General features: G+C 63.7%; 1 protein-coding gene across 4 annotated transcripts in view; it reads right to left on the reverse strand.

Moving 5' to 3' along the window:
• The window catches only part of MROH1 (maestro heat like repeat family member 1), a 60,968-nt gene that overhangs the window by 12,793 nt on the left and 29,702 nt on the right, over positions 1–18,473 (reverse strand). Inside the window, exons 12-31 of one of the 4 annotated variants that reach the window (XM_044244771.1) lie at positions 15,327–15,400; positions 13,488–13,610; positions 11,091–11,192; positions 10,697–10,841; positions 10,488–10,528; positions 10,070–10,211; positions 9,701–9,753; positions 9,126–9,233; positions 8,689–8,808; positions 8,403–8,525; positions 7,513–7,659; positions 7,407–7,433; positions 6,362–6,484; positions 6,075–6,154; positions 5,819–5,930; positions 5,639–5,734; positions 4,897–5,001; positions 2,670–2,805; positions 2,452–2,564; positions 1,258–1,410 (exon numbers count right to left, since the gene is read on the reverse strand). In XM_044244771.1, coding sequence (XP_044100706.1) covers positions 1,258–1,410; positions 2,452–2,564; positions 2,670–2,805; positions 4,897–5,001; positions 5,639–5,734; positions 5,819–5,930; positions 6,075–6,154; positions 6,362–6,484; positions 7,407–7,433; positions 7,513–7,659; positions 8,403–8,525; positions 8,689–8,808; positions 9,126–9,233; positions 9,701–9,753; positions 10,070–10,211; positions 10,488–10,528; positions 10,697–10,841; positions 11,091–11,192; positions 13,488–13,610; positions 15,327–15,400 — 2,123 coding nt within the window. Of the gene's footprint in view, positions 1–1,257; positions 1,411–2,451; positions 2,565–2,669; positions 2,806–4,896; positions 5,002–5,638; positions 5,735–5,818; positions 5,931–6,074; positions 6,155–6,361; positions 6,485–7,406; positions 7,434–7,512; positions 7,660–8,402; positions 8,554–8,688; positions 8,809–9,125; positions 9,234–9,700; positions 9,754–10,069; positions 10,212–10,487; positions 10,529–10,696; positions 10,842–11,090; positions 11,193–12,638; positions 12,741–13,487; positions 13,611–15,326; positions 15,401–18,473 lie in introns of those variants that run through there. The other 3 variants (XM_044244773.1, XM_044244774.1, XM_044244775.1) reach the window with 3 other exon arrangements.

An 18,473-nucleotide genomic window follows, 5' to 3' on the forward strand; every position in this document is an offset into this window, starting at 1 on the left:
ACGAGGGAGGATCCCCGAGTAGCCAGCACACACGGGCGGACGGTTCAACCGCATCGGCTGCCAGAGAGACGCAGGCTGCACGCGTCTGCGGAGCCCTTGCGCGCACGGCAGAAGGGTGCGCACCGGAGTCGGACACCATGGGGCTCGCTGGGGCCCTACCTGCTGCTGGTGGGAGGGGGGCTGCCTGGAAAACCAGTGGCAGAGCTCCGCAGGGGCCTCTCCTGCAGGCCAGTCCTTCCCCCAGTACGTCCCCAACAGACATGAACCCTCACGTCAAAGGACCTGAACTCGGACAGCCCGCCGCAAGGCTGCCCAGACTGGGGCACTGGGTTAAAGCCTCTGCCTTCGGCTCAGGTCCTGGGATCGAGCCCCAAATGGGGCTCTCTGCTCAGCGGGGAGCCTGCTTCCCCTTCTCTCTCTCTGCCTACTTGTGATCTCTGTCAATAAATAAATAAATAAATAAATCTTAAAAAAAAAAAAGACTGCCCAGACTGGGAACTGAGGCCAGGGGACGGGAGGGACGGAACGAGGGACCCACCGCTCGCTGGAAGGACGGAGCGAGGCAGCAACATGCACGACCTCCCCGGTCACCACTGGGCGGCGCTGCACGCAGGCGGCTGTGCTCCGTGCCACCCTGTGGGGTGCCGGGGTACGGACCAGGGGCTGGGAGACTGACGGGTGCTCTGCGCGTGCACGTCTGCGGGGACTCCCGGGGCTGGGTGCCTTGGACAAGTCCTCTGTTCACATGCTTTCCAGGCGCAGGACAGGGCAGGCACCCCCGGACCCTTGGAGCCCGCCTCATCTGGGACACAGAGCAGCTGGCAGTGCACACAGTGAACGACAGTCCCCGAGCTCCCGCCAAGAGGCCCAGAGGCAGGTTGAACGCACGGGCCGATGGAGCGGGCAGCACCTGAGTGTCCCGCGCATGGCCTCTCTGGGGCAGCTGGCCGTGGGACTCTCCCGGTCCTGCCCAGAGTGCCCACCCAGCGCCCACTTGCTAAAGGGCTCCCTACACCTTACCCCTGCATCTTCTTTCCCTTTCCTCCCTCCTCCCCCTCAATTCCTCAGCAGTCCCCTGGGCCCAGTGCTCACCTGTCTTCAACCGGAAGAGAAAACCCTGTGCTTATCAGGCGGGCAGGGCAAGGGGACAGGAGCCAGGGCTGCGGGAGCCCCAGCGCAGGCAGCGGGCCACCGGCCCCGCCCCCGACCCACCCACAGCCCCCTCCCACCCCAATGGAAAGGCCCCGGCCCCCGCACCTTCTCCAGGAGCACGTTGCCTCGCTCCTTCAGCAGGCAGTTGATCATGACGGTAGCGGCCCGAGAACAGTTCTTGTCGGGGTCGCCCAGCCCCTCAAACATGGTCAGCAAGAGGCTGATGAGTTGCTCTGGCGGGAGGCGCTTCGCGATGATCTAGCAGGACGGTTGCGTCAGAACAACTGCGAGGGCGGGGCCAGCGCCCTTCCAGACCCAAGATCCTGGGGTCTGGGGCTGACGCAAGGGCTGCTCCACTTCCACCTGCTCACGGCCCTCCTCCAGCCCTCCTTACCCTGCCCCGGGCACCAGGGGCAGTGGTGGCTCACATGGGAGCCTTGTCCACACTGATGCCCCACCAGGCCATGGGCACAGCCCCCAGGGCCTGCCTACCCCAGCCCCTGGAAGGTGGTCCGTGCAGTACAGCAGGCGGGTCAGAGCGCCCTCCTGGAGGCCCCTCCTGACCTCCAGCAGCTGGGATGCAGGCGGGGGGGGGGGCAGCGGGGGGTCTCGGTGGGCACAGTGGCTCTGGAGCTCTCCAGACCAGAGTCAAGGGCAGAGGGTAATGCATCCCACCCAACAGTCCCCTCCTTGTCCTCTCGGCCCAGCAGAGCCCCGGGCTCAATGCTCAAGTGCAGAAGCAGCGCTCAGGCTGCACGAGGTCCCAAAACCACACACAGAGGAGCCATGGGCAGGAAGGTGGCAGGACATCCGCCACGCCTCACCCCAGCCACACACACGCTGCCGTTCCACCCGGACTCGCCCAGGCCTGGGTCTTTGCCTCTCGCTAAGTAACCCCTCCCTTCTTCCTTCTGTAGCAGAGACAGCTTCCCGAACCCCCAGGGCCATTTCTGGGTACCAAATGGAAGAGGAGCCCAGCCCTGGCATGGGGGCTCTTGGGGAGGCTGGGGCAGCTTTCTCTGCTCCTCAGAGCAGCTCCTGACCACGCCCCTGCCGCTGGGCGTCAGAGGGTCGACCCCAGGGAGAGGGCAGCAGTGCCGGCCAGCGGTGGTGCCCGAGAGCTCATCTGAGCGACGCCTGCCTCGGTGCCCGGTCTCCGCGCCGTGCCCACTAGCCCCACGGTGCCCTGCACCAGCGCCCTGAGGAGCCCACAACACGCAAGGTCCTGACTGCTCGGAGAGCCCCTCTGCCCCAGGCACTGCTGCCGCTCCGCCCGCTGCGGCTGTTCCCACTGGTAACCTGGCCGATGCTGTGGCAGGTGTGGAACAGGACGTCAGGGTCGGGGCGCACGAGGCCGTCTTTGAGGGTGAGGAGTCGCTCAACCACATCGTCCCGGTAGTCGCGGGCGAAGCCTACAGAGGCAGGATGGAGAGTGGAGCTGGGCAGGCCCCTCCGCAGCCCCCAGGGCCCAGACTCTGCCCCTCGGCCTCCAGCACCTGCACCCAGCCCGGGCTCACCCTCGTAGCCCAGCTGCAGGTACAGCAGGGTGTGGACACAGCTCACGGCCTCCTGGCGGGTGGCGGGCCACAAGTCCGCACAGCGAGGGGAGAAGAGGCCAATGAGGAGGCCGAGGTTGTGGAAGGGCACCAGGGCCTGGAGAGACAGGTGGAGGGGGTCCTGCAGAGGCACTCGGGGGGACAGCAGAGAGGGGGCTGGGACCCCGCAGAAGCCACGGGTGGGCAGGTGCCCCCTGTAACACCTGGGTCCAGATATGGGCAAGAGTATGGCCAGTACAGCCCCTTGGTGGCTCCTCCCCACCCCCCGGAGAAGGAGGGGTCCCCGAGCGGAGGAGGGCTGGGTACGTAGGTGGTAGGTGCGTGCAGACAGAGGGACAGTCAGGAGGTAAGGAGGGAGTGAGTCCCCACAAGACAGCAGAGGGAGGCAGCTCTGCCGATCCTGGCTGATAGCTGTGGCGTGTCCTCTCCTCGAGAAAGCAAGCCCTGTCAGGTGAGGGGCTGCGAGAGACCCCCCGCTTCACCCTTGCTGGGTCCTGGCCCCATCTTCACCCCTCAGATAACAGAGCCTTGCCCACTCTGCTCTAAGCAAATGGCCTTGCCTGCCCTGGGCCTGGCGACGTCCCTTACACACCTCCCAGCCTCCTGCCTCCACCTGCCCCCCACCCCACCCTGTCCCTGCCCCTGCTTTAAGGAAGCGCAGGACTCTTCAGGGGTCCCTCGTCCCCGCTGCCACCTGAAGTGAGTGTCCAGCAGAGGGAGGTGGGGCGCTGGGCAGAGCGCAGGGGCCGGGGGGTGGGCAGCTGCTGTTCCGCCCAGCGAGGTCCCACATCTGTCGCCTCACACATAAGAGTGAACTCTAAGTGGACCGGGATTATGTGAAAAGCAGGCCCTGAAGGAATCGGGAGTGGGAGAAGCCCGCCAAGGCACACACCGGAGGCAGAAGCCAGCGAGAGACACGCGGCAGATCCGGCCAGTACAGAAGGAACGTTGGGTGTGCAGCAAACACGAGAGACACAACCACAGGAAGCATCCTCGGCCGCTACCAGGACGCGGTCAGAAATAAGCAGGGGGCGGTCAGCGCGGCCCGGAGCGCTAGCACGGCAGGGGCTCGGAGGCACAGGGCGGGGAGGGCAGGACGGTCAGCCCCTCTAAAGAGCGCTAACTAAAACTCACTAGAAATGACCCAAGAATCCTATGAACCACCTCCTCTCTAAGTACCCGCAAGTCCATGCTTCTCGGACATCCCAGCGACAAGCAGTTAGTAAAAGCGACGGCAGAGCAAGCTACTCGGACAAGAGCCAGGAGCCCTCCGACCCAGCACGCGAGCTGCACGGACACGGGCCCTGCTTCTGGGGGACCCGCGGGCAAGACCCATTATTAAAAGATGCTCTAGGGGCGCCTGGGGGGCTCAGTGGGTGAAGCCTCAGCCTTTGGCTCAGGTCATGATCTCGGGGTCCTGGGATCGAGCCCCGCATGCGGTGGCGGGGGGCCCTGCTCCGCGGGGAGCCTGCTTCTCCCTCGCTCTGTCCCTCTGCTCGTGTTCTCACCTGCTCAGTCCTCTCAAATAAATAAGCTAAAAATCTTAAAAAAAAAAAAAAAAAAGATGCTGTCGCCCAACACGTCAGTCCGTCAGTTCCATGCGGTTCCTACCAAAATCCGGAATCACAGCAGGAATATTTTAGGACTGTAGCAAATTTATCCTAAAGTCACCAGGACTGACGGCCTCGTGAGCACAACCACGAAACTCCGAAAGGCTGACCGAGAGCTCCTTCACCTCAGGCGAGACGAAAACCGCTAGACACTGAGCGCGCGTTGGAACAGGCCCCCGCCCGCCCTGTCCAGTCCCTCCACAGCTCCTGCCGCTCCCACGGCATCTGTGTGTTCGCGAACCTCCGCCTCCGCCTCGAGCACTCTCGCCCCTTCAGCCCCGTCCCCGTCTCCCTTCCCCTCGCACGGGGCCCCCCACACACCACCCCAGTGAATGCACGAAAGACTGAGTAGCCAGCCTGCGACTCCCGGCCCCGAAGGGTCTTCAGTTCACGGCTCCAGAAAGGGGACGGTGGGACTTGGGGAACGTGGGAAGTGCCCAGGGCAACCACCAGAGGAGGGCCAGGAAGCTGGTAGGGTGCCCTGGGACCCGAGCGCCACACCCAGCAGTCCCCATGCCAAGGGACCAAGGAACAGGGCCGGGCGCCAGGGAGCGACCGCAGGCCTGCCGGGCACTCACGCCGACACGGAGGTGGTCCAGGAAGTGCCGCAGCAGGCAGGCGCTCAGGCCCAGTGCCCGCGCCCGCTCGTGGCCCCGTGGGGACTTGATCCATGGGCTCAGGTGCTGGGGAAGAAGGAGCCTCACGTCGGTGCCAGCTCGGGGGTTCGCCTGGGAAGCAGGAGCCTGTGCGCCGCAGGCCGCTCAGCATCCCCGCCAGGCCGGCCTCCCCGGCTGCGAGGGCCAGTTGGTCGGGTCGGGGCAGGTCACCCGCTCTACCTCCCGCTCTGTCCCTTTCCACGGACATGGCTACCCTACGTGGGCCCAGAGCGAGCCAGGCCCAGAGAGGGACAGGCTGTTCCCTGAAGCAGGTCAGTTCCGCCCCTGCAACTGCCGGGAGGGCAGCGAGGAGGACGGCTGGCCCAGTGCCTGCCCTCTCTGCCACCTGGAGATCCAGGCGGCCAGAACTCCCACCCGGGGGGCTACAGGCTCTCTCCATCCCAGTGCCATGCAATGGAGGGCAGGGGAGTACAGGCTCCCATCTGGGCTCAGCCCATCTGCACACCTGCCCACGAAGGAGGGGTGCTGCCCCCAGCTCAAGACCGTCCCCCAACACCACACACTTGCAGAGAGCACAGAACTCCCCAGGGCCCCCGTGGCAGGGAGAGCCGGGGGAAGCAGCCAAGGGGCAGGCTGCCGGGTGGGGTGCCGCCCCCCGCGCGCCCCCCCCGCCCCCCCCCGGCAGTGCACGCCCACTGCACACCTCCACCATGATCTGCAGGCCCCGGGGGGTCATATCCCGCCGAAGGAGGCTGGTGAGCAGATCCTCAAGGGCGCGCATGGTATCCAGGTACAGGGACTAGGAAGAGATGGGTGGCCAGCCACACCAGTGACCCTGCCCCGTTCGGCAGCCTGTCCCGGCCCCCCAGACGCAGGGCAGTACCTCCTGGTGGTCGCGCTCCCCCTCGGGATCGGGCAGCACGGACAGGACGCTGTGCAGACAGCGACGCGTCAGATCGGCCCGCACCTGCTCCTCCAGCGCCGGCTCCAAGGAGCTGAACCCGCAGTTAAGGGCCGGAGGCCTCTCCAGCCCCGCGCCCCGCCCCGCGCCCCGCCCTGCGGCCGCACCCCTCATCTAGAGAGCATGGGAACAGACGGCCTCCTCTGAAGCTCCCCCCAGCACCCAGAGAAAAGGATACACCAGGTAAGTGCAGGCAAGCATGGCCTTCTTCCGAATGGGTGACCTCAGGGAGTCCTGGGGCTCTGCCTTGATGAACTCCTGGGGGCCAGGCCCGTGACTCAGCCCTGGGTCAAAGCACCTGCTTTCCCCTGGTCAGCGGTCAGCCTGGTGTGGGCTTCTCGGGCTGTGCTTGAGTGGGGGCTGGGGTCCCTCACTGCATGTGCCCTCCCCAGGCCCACCTTCCCCGCCTGCGGCAGTGCCCTGAACGCCACCCCCGGCCCCAGGCCGGCTCCGGCCAGAGCTCACCATCATCTGTGCCACCAACTCCGGCTTCCGGGAGAAGTGGAAGGAGCCGGCCTGGGCGCTGCTGCAGATGGCCTGGCTGGCCATGCACACGCTCTGGACCAGACAGAGCTTCAGAGCCGGGTCCTGGAAGGACGCTGGGCTGCAGGAGGCCGCTGACGCCCGCCCCACAGCACGGTTCTGCCCCGAGGTGGGGGCCCTCGGGGCTGCACACACAACGGCTGGCGCTCGCGGCAACACAGGCCGCACCACAGGCCCTCCCCTCTGTCCACAGCCACACTCGCTCCTCCGGAGGGCCTCTCCGCCTGCCCTCCTCCAGCTTTCACCAAAGCCACTTGGATCGGGGGGCTGGGACGGAGCCCCTGGGCCTCCAGCTCTCTGGCCAGGGCTGACAGCGTGCTCTGCGCCCCCCGCAGGGGTCTGTCAAGGTGGGAGGGGAAGCGAGCGCGCCCAAGAAGAGCCCCCGGGAGGGAGCGTGGCCCTGCCCATCCTACCAACTCGGCCTCTGGGGATTGTCGGGAAAGGGGGTGCAGGGGTGCTGTCCTGGGGACACGAAGGGCCAGAAGAAGAAATGACCGTCAGAATAAGCTAGCCCCAGCCAGCCCCAGGAGACCCAAGAGGGCCCGTTCTTCGAGGGGGAAGCCCGACTGCTCCTCCGGAGGTGCGACAGGTTAGTGCCGGCGGTCCCAGAGAGCGGGTGTGTTAGTGAGGCCAGAGAGTCTGACCACTGGCTAACAGCCACTGGCTTTAGAACTCACCAAGAGGTGAGCCGCGTGAGCGTCAGGGAGCAGAGCCCCAGCCGCGGGCCTGCCATCCAGCCGCTCAGACCACCCTTCTGTCCACCCACCATCCAGGCCCAGGCCGGGGCGCTAACTCCTGGGTCCACGGAGCAGATGCTCCACGGACAGTGGGGCCGGGCTCCAGAAAGCTCTGTCCGCGGACTGGGAGCAGGGAGCCCCGGGGCCTGTCCCCCCGGCTTCCGTCCCTGAAGCTCACGGCCAGCCCCGCCCCGAGAAGAGAGAAGAGGCAGAGCTCCCACACACTGTACCTTGGTCTCTACCTTTATTCCCAGAACCTGAACGACGAAAGTGAAAGGGATTAACACGCGCGGCCCCCGCGGCGGCCCCCCCGCAGGCGGTGTGCCGGACGCCCACCTTGGTGCTGAAGTAGCGGAACATGTTCGGCAGGAGGTCCGACTCCACCTTGGGCAGCACCAGCTCCCGGGGGGCCTGCGCCGCCACGTACCCGTAGCACAGGATCGCGGTGCCCTTCAGCTTCTCCAGCTCGTTCTCGCTGCGCTCCTAAGGGGCCAGGGGAGTGGCCGGGGCCTCAGCCAGAGCCCTCGGCCCCCGCAGGAAGCCTCGCGCGCTCAGACTCCCCCGTCCCTCTGGAAGAAGGGTGGGGCTGGCCAACAACGACAGAGTCGTCGCCGAGGGGTGGACGGCGCCACCTGACCACCCAGAGATCCTCTGGCGGGGACAGCAGAACAGGACAGGCAGGCCGGGCTCAGGCCGGCTGGGGACCACCGGCAGAAGGGAAAGGACCAAGTCAGGGACCGCGCAGAAGGGAGAGTGGGATGAGAGGCAACAAAAGGGCCAGAGTTGGGTCCCCGTCCTCTCTCAGTGGCTGCACTGGAACCCTCCATCCTTGGGGCCCCGCAGATTCTAAAATTACAACAGGAAACCCGGCCACAAGGGCTGGCGTGGGGGTGGCCGTGCTCTGTGCCTCCTGAGTCACGCTTCCCCAGAAGGCGGCCGCCACGGACGCCCAGCGGGCAGAGGACACACAGGCAGCCCCGTCCGAGTCCGTGGCTAGCAGAGGGCTGCCCACCGCTTGTCGTCAGCTAAGAGCCACCAGCCCCCCCCCCGCCCCGGGAAGGGTGGACAAGATGCCGCCTCCCCGTCCCACCCTCAACCTGCAGGGGACCCCGAGCCCAGGGAGCTCCGGAACGCCCAGGCCCCAGGACCTCAAATCACGGCCAAGACACAGGCCCAGGCCAGTCCCACCTGAGATGCCCTCCTAGCTGTCACCCCGACCCCTGTACCTTGAAAATGTTGAAAATGCCCGTGGATTTTCTGAACACATCCGACCTCATGAAGTCCCCCAGCTGGGCCAGGACGTCATCCAGGTGAGAGATGGCACAGATCCCAAAGCAGCAGGCGAGGCCCTGAGGAGGCACACAGGTGCGCTCACACCTGGGCGAGGACAGGGCCAGGAAGGAACACGGTGCTCACACACACACGGCCCGAGAGGCACGGCCTTGCACGCGTGAGCACACACGCACGCGCCGAGTGGGGCCGGCGGGGCCTCCTGGGAAGCGCGGCAGTCACCTCGCGCTCGGCCTCCTCCTGGTGTCCGGCCGCCTCCAGCAGCTCCCGCAGCTGCTTCCTCACCACGTCCTTGCTCGAGGCGGCCCCCAGCGCGGTTCCCACGCACTTGTACAGGAAGTTCTGTGAGAGAGCCGAGGGGCACAGCTGCGCCGGAGCCCGGGGGCAGGAGGCCAACCGGATGCGGCCGGGGCTGCTGGGAGCCCAGGGCAGTGGCCGCTGCGAAGACCCCGTGAGTTCTGGGCGGCGACTTGAGGAGCGAGAGGAGGGGAAAATGGGCTCCCGCATCTCCCAGCCAGCCCGCGGGGGCTCTGTCAGGCCCGCAGGCCACTGGAGACATGTTCAGGCAGAAAGGCCCCCCCAGAGTTAAGGCACAGGACCTGGGGAGCCCAAGGGCCATGCCCAGAAGCCCTTCCCCCGCGCACCCCTGCTCTGCGAACCTTCTCCTGGGGCAGCCCGGTGTAGCAAGGCAGCTGTCTGCACATCTCCAGGCTCAGCTGGCAGATCCACGTGTTGTCAGACACGACAGCCAGCGTGTCCCGAAGGAACTGTGGGCAGGAGCTCCGGCAGTGAGGGGCCAGGAACGCAGCCCTTTACCGGGCTGGCTGGGGAGGGGACTGAGGCCCAGGGGCGTCACATGCAGTGACCCTGGGTGGTCCCATGCCACAGCTCCACATGGTCAGCAGATGACCTTGGAGCCTCTGCAGAGCACCCTCTGGGCAGCCAAAGGCGCACTGGCCTTGGCAGAGGGCAGGACAGAAGCCTCCCGGCAGAAGCTCGGAGCCCCTGGGACACGGTGGCCTGTCCCATCAGGCTGAGCAGTGGTGAGGGCCGCAGACAGTCCTCACCCTGGAGACGCCCACCAGCCGCCCCACCCCCAGCCCTGTGAGGTCAAGGCGGTGTCACGAGCCTAGAGGGGCAGCCTCCCACTAGCATCCCCTGCCCCAAGCTGTCCCGCCCGCGACAGCCCTGCACGGCAGACCCAGGCCGCACCCTCACCCTCCCCGGCTCTCACCGCAAGCAGCCTTTCTTCCCACTCCTTCTGGGACAGGGTTTCTTCGGTAAATTCTGCAAGGACCGGTCAAGCGGTCAGCCTGGCCCATCCCAGCAAGTAGGAGCGGAATTCAGAGACCCAGTCCCAGGTCCCTGCCCAGCACCTTCCAGAGAGGCCACATCCTTTGTCTGGGACAGCCGAGCAGCTCGCATAGCCCAGAGCCTCCTGGGTGACACCCAGCAGGGACACCTTTCCAGCCCCGTGTCCTTGAAACTCAGGGGAGGCCGCTTCTGCCAACTTAACAAACTCTGGTCCCCAAAAGCCACCCGGGACGCAAACTGGCACACACGGGATCAGAGGTGGAGGGGCCCCCGCGGCCCGGAGCCTCACCGTCCAGGTGCTCCAGCAACGGGGGGACGGTGGTCGCCCAGCGCTGCCCCAGCAGAGGGTGGATGCTACGATGCAGGGCGTTCAAGAGGCGCAGAGAGGCGGCCCCGCGGCCGTCCCCCACGTAGGGCTGGGAGGCCACTGTCTGATGGAAGTGCAGGCGACAGCTCCAGGCGCTCCAGGGGCCACTGCGCCCCACGTGAGCCCCGCAAGGCCACCCCATGGCGGGGAGGTGAGAAGGGCTCCGGGACACAGCTCCCCCAAGCCCCAAGGGGTGCGCCCGACCGGACCCGCTGCGAGACAGCATGAGGCCAGGGACACAGGGACCGACGGTGAGCCCACCCCCTCCCTGAGTCCCCCGGGGAGCTGTGCTGGCTCGGGGAGGGGACAGGGCCTGCACAGCATGCTGCGCGATGCTCACCAGCAGCCTCGTGGTGATGGCGTACGGTGAGGGGAGGGCCACTGGAAAGGAGGAGGGAGACGTGCTCAGCAGGCTGCTGCCCCCAGAGCCCCAGGCCCTGACCGCCCCGTGGGATGCGGGCACTTGGGAGGCAGGCTGGGTGGCGGGAAGGGGCCGGGCTCGAGGGCTAGATGGGGGGTGAAGAGAAGGTGGTGTGGAGCAGGGCGCACCGTTGCTGTTGGACTGGATGAGGAAGGCCTCAGCTCCCACCTCCTGCCTCTTCTGGGCCAGGTGCACGAGGCTCCTGCAGAGCGGGGTCAGCGCCCCGGTGAAGCGCACGGGGGTGAGGAAGGCCAGCAGGTAGGGCCAGAGCACCTGGGGAGCAGAGCCGCGGTCTGGGTGCCGCGCCTCAGGAGTGCCGGCGGCCGGGGCAAGCGTAGCCAGGGGCTCCCCCAGGCTACGCTTGGGGCGGTTTGGGGAGGTGGCCCAGAGAGGAGCCCACCCCGGAGTTCAAGAGTCCCTGGGCCACGAGGTCAGAGGGCAGCGGGCGGTCAGGTGCCCGGGGCGGGTGGCCAGCCGTCCGGGCGAGCCCAGGCGCAGGCCGCGGGGCAGGCATGCACTCACGTCGCTCATCCTGTCCACGGTGGTGCTGATCAGGTAGAGGGTGCTGATGCTGATGGCCCGCACGCCGTCCGCTGTGTGGTCCTCGCTGTCGGGACCCAGCTTCTGCGGCCGGGGTTGGGGGGGGCGGGGAGAGGCAGGAGCACGCATGGGATGGTCCCGCTCTGCTCTCAAAGCCTGCACTGCATTGGGCTCTGGGCGGCAGGGACGTAGCCAGCACGCAAACAGGGCAGACCCAGACCAGCCGCCACAGGGGACACCTGTCCGCTGTGGGCAAGTGACAGACTGGGCACTGGCAGTGCTCAAGGAAATGGGCCCAGCTGGCTCAGTTCCAGCCTCCAGGACAACGGAGACCGACCGGAGACCGACCATGAGCCTTCCCTGCCGGCCACAGACTCTGTAAGAAATCGCTTTATCCTCAGCTGTGGCCATGCTGACGTCCGCAGACACGGGCGCGCCCGAGTGGCAATGACCGTCACCTGGGGAAACCGCCACGGTCTCGCCAGAGAAGGCCAGAGCTCCCGCAGCCTCAGGCGGGGGACGGCTTCTCGGCCAACACTGCATCCTCACCTGCCTCCCTAGGACGCTCCCTTGCAAAACACTGACCCTGCTGGCCACATGTTCTGTCCGAGCCTCCCACTCACGCTCCGAGATACGGAGACGCAAACACTGAACACCAGAGAGAAATGGCCAAAATGCAATGAGTGTCCGAGACCCCCCCACCTCTCCCGGAGAGATCAAAGGTCAAGTAGAGAGAAGAGACACATTTAGGCCTTGACTAGCAAGTTTTAAAAAACACGCTCTGAACACAGACAGAGCTTCGTCCCGCACAAGTACGAACAACTCTGAGAGCCTGATCATCTGTTAGGTCAACATTTTTTAAATGATTTTATTTATTTAAGGCATCTGTGCACCCAGCACGGGGCCTGGACTTACAGCCCTGAGAGTAAGAGCTGCTCCACTGACCGAGCCAGCCGGCACCCCTCGACAAGCTCGCTCTTTTTTTTTTTTTTTTTTTTAAGATTTTTAATTTTATTTATTTGACAGACAGAAATCACAAGTAGGCAGAGAGGCAGGCAGAGAGAGAGGGAAGGAGGTCTCCCGCTGAGCAGAGGGCCCGACGCGGGGCTCCAGCCCAGGACCCCAAGACCACGACCTGAGCCGAAGGCAGAGGCCCAACCCACTGAGCCACCCAGGCGCCCCTCTCTCTATATATTTCTCAATAAGACTTTTTGGTTTATTTGACAGGCACAGCAAGAGCGGGAACACAAGCAGGGGGAAAGGCAGAGAGGGAGAAGCAGGCTTCCCGTGGAGCAGGGAGCCCGACGTGGGACTCCATCCCAGGACTCTGGGATCATGACCTGAGGCAAAGGCAGAGGCTTAACGACTGAGCCCCCAGGTGTCCCTCTCAACTAATTCCTTTTTTTTTTTTTTTAAGATTTTATTTATTTATTTGACAGAGAAAGAGATTACAAGTAGGCAGAGTCTCAGGCAGAGAGAGAGAGGGAAGCAGGCTCCCCGCTGAGCAGAGAGCCCGATGTGGGACTCGATCCCAGGACCCTGAGATCATGACCTGAGCTGAAGGCAGCGGCTTAATCCACTGAGCCACCCGGGCACTCCCTCTCGACAAATTCTTTAAAAGCAGGAATAAACCTGGCCAGATTCACAGAAGACAACACAATAAAATTACAAATCCACGATGGCCATGAAAAAGTAATCACCTAGAAAAATTTTAATACCCTAAAAGAAATCTTTAAATGCCCCCAAACTGGGGAGTAACAGACTAAAACAGAGATCTTGATTCTCTTCAGCGTAAGCCCAAAGGCCGTGGAGCGGCTGTGAACATGCGGAGGCCGAAACGGGCCGGAGCAAGGGGACACCTGGCCGCCCGAGGCCCAGGAACAGTGCCGAGCCGGCCCTTCCCAGGGCCCACAGAGCGGCTCTCGAAGCAAGGGAGCAGCGTCCTCTCGCTCTGGCTGGACTCCAGTGCTCCCGCCCAAACGCGGAGCTCCCCGCGGGGGTCACGCAGCTCTGAGCTGACTTGGGCCCGAGAGACCAGGCCCAGGGCAGGCTCAAGGCCAGGATGCAGGGACAAACCACCCCGTCATGCCTGCGTTTCTGCCATCTACCTTGCTCTCCCTCAAGAAGAAACTTGGATTTGCTTAGTCACTTTTTCAACAGAAAAGCCCCAGAGAGAACCGGTATGTGCTCTGCATCTCTCTGCGGGGCCTTGGGAGCTGAGGGAGGGAGGCCCTACCGCAGAAAGCAGAGAGGCGCTCAGCGCACGGGCTGAAACCCCCCACCCCCGCTGGGACTGCGCAGGCTCTGACGGGCACACGGCCTCCCGAAGGCCGACAGCTTCTGAGCCCCAGAGCGGACAGGTGGGGGACACCCCCTTACCTCCGTCTTGGGGGGCAGTGCACACTGCCGCACAATGTACTCCACCATCGCCTCTCCTCCGGGCTGCTCCAGGTAGCCGTGGTGGGCCATGGCACTGATCACTTGCACCACGGCCCGTTTCACCTGCCCGGGACCGAGGGAGGTCAGGGAGGGGCCGGGGAGGGGGGAGCCCTGGACGGTACCGCGACAGCCCAGTTGGGATACGGCGTCTTGCCCTGTCCTCTGCCTGCACCTGCTCCTGCACCCACATCTGTGCCACACGCCCCTGCTGTGCACCTACACCGCCCTCCTCGGCACCTGTGCCGCACCCAGCCCCTCAGCTGCACACGTGGGCACCTCGGCAGCCTGCGGAGGTGTCACAGCCTCAGCAGAAGGTCCCTTTTCCTCCTGCCCCACACCTCCCTCCCTCCCTGGGCGTGAGACTTGCGCCTCCGGCTCCCGAGGTGCCGTCCCCTGCCCCACACTCGCCCCACCTCCAGCTGCTCTCAGGGCTGGTACCTCTCAGGGGCCCCACCCTCCGCTCCACCGCCCCCTCCAGCACAAGGACCCTGAATCAGCCGCTGTTGCCACAACCCCCTTGGGAGCTGAACCTACCGTCCAGCCCCACTTAAGGGCCCCACCTGGTGGCTCAAAGGCACAGCCACGTTGCTAAGGCCGAAAACCCCTCCCCCAGAGCTGGCGCCTCCCACGCACCCCCCGGGCTTCCCCTGGAGCCACAGGCACAGCCGCCAGCCCAATGCCGCCCACCCCTGAGATCCTTCCTCAAAAGGCCTCTCTCCTTTGGACCTCGGGGCCAATGTCACTGCCCCAGCCTCCTTGGCCACTCACAGCTCTGCGCCATCCCCCATCACGTGCACGCCCCGAGTGACCGTGGGGAGGGGTAGATCTGGGGCGAGCAATGCGGTCGCACAATGGGTGCTCCAGCAGAGTCGCCCGGCCACTAGCGCTGTCCGTGGCACGTGGGGCAGCCCTTCAGGGGCGTCCCACGCAAGAGCACCAGAAGAAGATCTGGGGGCTGTGCGTGGGGCCTGCAACAGACGTGGCCTCAGTGCCTGGGGGTCCACGTCGGTAGTTTCCAAAACTCTCATGGAAGGGCCCAAAGAGTAGGCTGCCCAGGATGAGCACCAAGTCTGCAGCAATTCCCCGGGGCCGGGCAGGGGGACCCCGCGACCCAGGAGTGAGCAGGCCTGCCTGACTACGGGGCCCCAGTAAGGGTCAGTAGGGTCAACCCTGTCCCTGGCTGCTGGGACGGGCCAGTCTAGTGTCCTGTTTCCCCGGGGCCCTGGGCCACACGGTGTCAGCTCGGGCTCCCGAGCGGCTGGAGACGGAGGTCGGCCGCGCAGGAAGACGACCAGGTCAGCGTGATGGGAGCCGGACCAAGACCCTGGACGGCGAGGCGGGGGCTTCCCGGCCGGCAGCACTCGTGCGAGCCGGCACTTCCGGCGGGGAGAGCACACGCTGCCCGCGACTCCACGGGGAGAGGGCGGTGCGGACCCTCCCAGGCCCTGCCCGCGCGCCCCTGCCCCTGGCTGAGGGCGTCGGCGTCCTTTCCTTGCGATGAGCCTAACCGGGAGCCTGACCGCTCTCGTGAGTTCTGGGAGCCCTTGGAGCGAATCGGCGGACCCCACGGGGTCTCGGGGACCCCCGCCTCCCTTCCCATGTGGTTAACTGTGTAAGGAGTAGGGTGTGGGAGTCCTGGCTGACGGCTTAGCAGCACCCACACCTGCGTCCTCCCTCTGGTGTCCAGGTCGGGCTGAGTCAATGAGGACTTCCCGCCCCAGCCCAGCCACACCTCCTGCTGCTGCTCCCAGCGGAGCTCCGGCTGACCCCACCATCTACCTTGGGGTTGGTGTCCAGAAGAGGAAGCCTCATGGAGGACAGAATAAAGGGCTTCTTAACTTCCATCTGAGAAGCTGCAAGAAACGAACGGCCGGCTCAGTCTCCCCGCCAGGACTGAGGCTGGCTGGCCCGTCCTCCCTCACGAGGCCCAGTGCCCCATCGCCAGGGTCTGGCCGCAGCCTGGTCCTCAGCAGGGGGAGGGGACAGCACTTCAGCAAAGCCCGCCCACTTCCCTTGGGGGACAAGTGACTTTTTACCCAAATAACACTATTTTGCCCAAGAAGAAGCTGGACAGTAGAAATTTAGGGCAACAGGTATGGGAGTGTCCTAAGTCAGGCAGAAGCAGGTTTGGGGGCGTCCACCAGCACCCCAGTCCCGGCAGGCCTGTCAGCAGGTGCACGTGGGCACTTTCCACACATTCCCAGTTGTGCTGATGCTGCTGCTCTGAGGACCCTCTCCCACCGGACGGCCAGCAAGGTCAGCCTTTGTCTCCTGACAGGAAAGTGGGGACTGAAGGCGGCCGTCAGGAAGTGGCCCGGAGACCAACAGGAGCAAGGACAGAGACACAAGTGTCCATAGCACAGGGACCCTTCAAGGCACATGATGGGAGGGCACTTTAGTTTTTTAAAGATTTCATTTTTTTTTTTAAGATTTTATTTATTTATTTATTTATTTGACAGACGGAGATCACAAGCAGGCAGAGCAGCAGGCAGAGAGAGAGGGGAAGCAGGCTCCCTGCTGAGCAGAGAGCCTGGACCCTGGGATCATGACCTGAGCCGAAGGCAGAGTCCTCAACCCACTGAGCTCCCCAGGCGCCCCAAAGATTTCATTTTTAAGGCATCTCTATGCCCATTGTGGGGCTCGAACCCACAACCCCGAGATCAAGAGCGGCGTGCTCCTCTGACTGAGCCCGCCAGGCGCCCCAGGGGTGCTCCCCCTGCTTCTGCTCTCTCTTACTCTCTCTAATAAATAAAATCTTTTTTTTAAAGATTTTATCTATATATTTGATAGAAGACACAGAGAGAGAGGGACCACAAGCAGGGGGAGTGGGAGAGGGAGAAGCAGGTGTCCCGCCGAGCAGAGAGCCCGATGCGGGGCTCAATCCCAGGACTCTGGGACCATGACCTGAGCCGAAGGCAGAGGCTTCACCCACTGAGCCCCCCAGATACCCCAATAACTAAAATCTTAAAAAAATAATAAAAATAAAAATCCTGAGGCAAAATAAGATTTGAAACGACATACTGAAAAGGCACTTGACAGATCTGGGAAAAATATCACCCCCAGAACAGCCAACATAGCCAATAAAATTTCTGGATTTAAAATAAAAAAATACACATCCTTTGGGCATTGAGGCAAACAGACCAAATCACCTGTGTGGAAACTCAAGACTGTCACCACTTTTTGGTGACCAGGCCCGAAGCTCGAGGCCAGTGAGACAAGGGAAGGAAGAAGAAGCAAGAGCCTCCTTTGTGTGGTCAACCTGGCGGGTGCGGCGGGGCACACCCACAGGAGAAAGGCTCCTGGGTTACGGCTCAAAGGAATCTAATCACGGCCCCAACTTCTTACTCATATTATAATATTCAACTCAAAACTTGAGAACTTCTAGAAAGAGCAGGGCCCCAGCTCACCCGAAGCTGGGTGTGCGTCCCACACCTGCCGTTCATGCTACCGCGAAGCCTTACTACCCTCACCTACAAATCAGACCGTGATGGGGCCTTTCCGCAGGTGCCCAGGGCGTGAGCGGGGCCGCAGACACAGCCAGCACAGGGATGTGGGGGGCACAGCTGGCACCGGGGGGGGGGGACACAGCCAGTACGGGGGGCACTGCAGCTCCTGGGATCAGTGAGGCCTGCAGTGGGGAGGGGGCTCTGGCCCGTGGACAGGCTGCATCACCCACGGGCCCTTCACCCCAGTGCCACACAGTGCTGGGTGTCACGTCGGTCTCAGCACAGGGGCGAGAACAAGAGTAAGACGCGGCTATCACCGGAAAAGACGCGTTCTCAGGACTTCGGAGAGATCAGCAAGCTAGAACCGAGTTTCTCACCGTAAGTCGAACCAAGTACGGGCTTGACTTTTATAAAAACCAAAACAAGGGGTGTGCGGGGAGCGCAGTCGGTCAAGCGTCTGACTCTCGGTTCCGGCTCAGGTCGTGAACTTGGGGTCGCAGACTGAGCCCGAGTCAGACCCCACACTCAGTGAGGGGGTCTCTCTCCCTCTCCCGCTGCCCCGCCCCCCGCTTCTGTGCACTCTCTAAAATAAGTAAATCTTTAAAATAACCAAAACAAACCAGAGCGGGACGTGACGCGCATCGACCACAATGGCTGAAGTGAGACTGACCAGAGCCAGCAAGGACACAGAGCGCGCCCACTGCTGGCTCCGGGGGTCTCAGAAGCAGAAGCCTGGAGCCTTCCGTCTGACTGAGGGGGTCAGAGACATACCCACAGGCTAACGGGTGTTCTGCCCAACGGCCAGCTGCGCCCTGCCCAGGGGCCCACACCTGAGAGACAGGTCTCTCTGACGGGGCCCCCAGGGTAGCCAGGACAGGTGACACGGGACATGTCTGAGCCATCAGGCCAGAGGCAGGCAGGGCACGTCTGGCCTGGGGAAGGGGCGCAGGGGCCCCGTGTCCCAGCCAGCCATCAAAGGCAAACGTCTACAATGGGCATTTGCTGCCGAGCAGAAAGGTATTTTTCAGAGTTTGGAATTTTGCAAAATAGGAAATAGGGAAATGTTTTTTTTAAGAGTCTGAGAAAGGGGGACGCCTGGGTGGCTCAGTTGGTTAAACGTCGGCCTTCGGCTCAGGTCATGATCCCAGGGTCCTGGGATGGAGCCCCACATTGGGGTTCCCTGCTCAGTGGGGAGCCTGCTTCCCCTCTGCTCCTCCCCCTGCTTGTGCTCTCTCTTTCTGACAGATGAATAAAATCTAAAAAAAAAAAAAAAAGAATCAGAGGAAGGGGTCCCTGGGGGCTCAATCAGTTGAGCGCCCAACTCTTGGTTTCAGCACAGGTCATGATCTCAGGGTCATGGGATCGAGCCCTGGGTCGGCCTCCATGCTGAGTGGGCAACCTGCCTGTCCCTCTCCCTACCCCTGCTCGCTCACGCTCCCTCCCATAAATGAGATCTTAAAAAAACCAGCAAGATGTTCCT

This window comes from Neovison vison, chromosome 4 (genome assembly GCF_020171115.1).
Source record: "Neovison vison isolate M4711 chromosome 4, ASM_NN_V1, whole genome shotgun sequence".
Classification (NCBI taxonomy): domain Eukaryota; kingdom Metazoa; phylum Chordata; class Mammalia; order Carnivora; family Mustelidae; genus Neogale; species Neogale vison.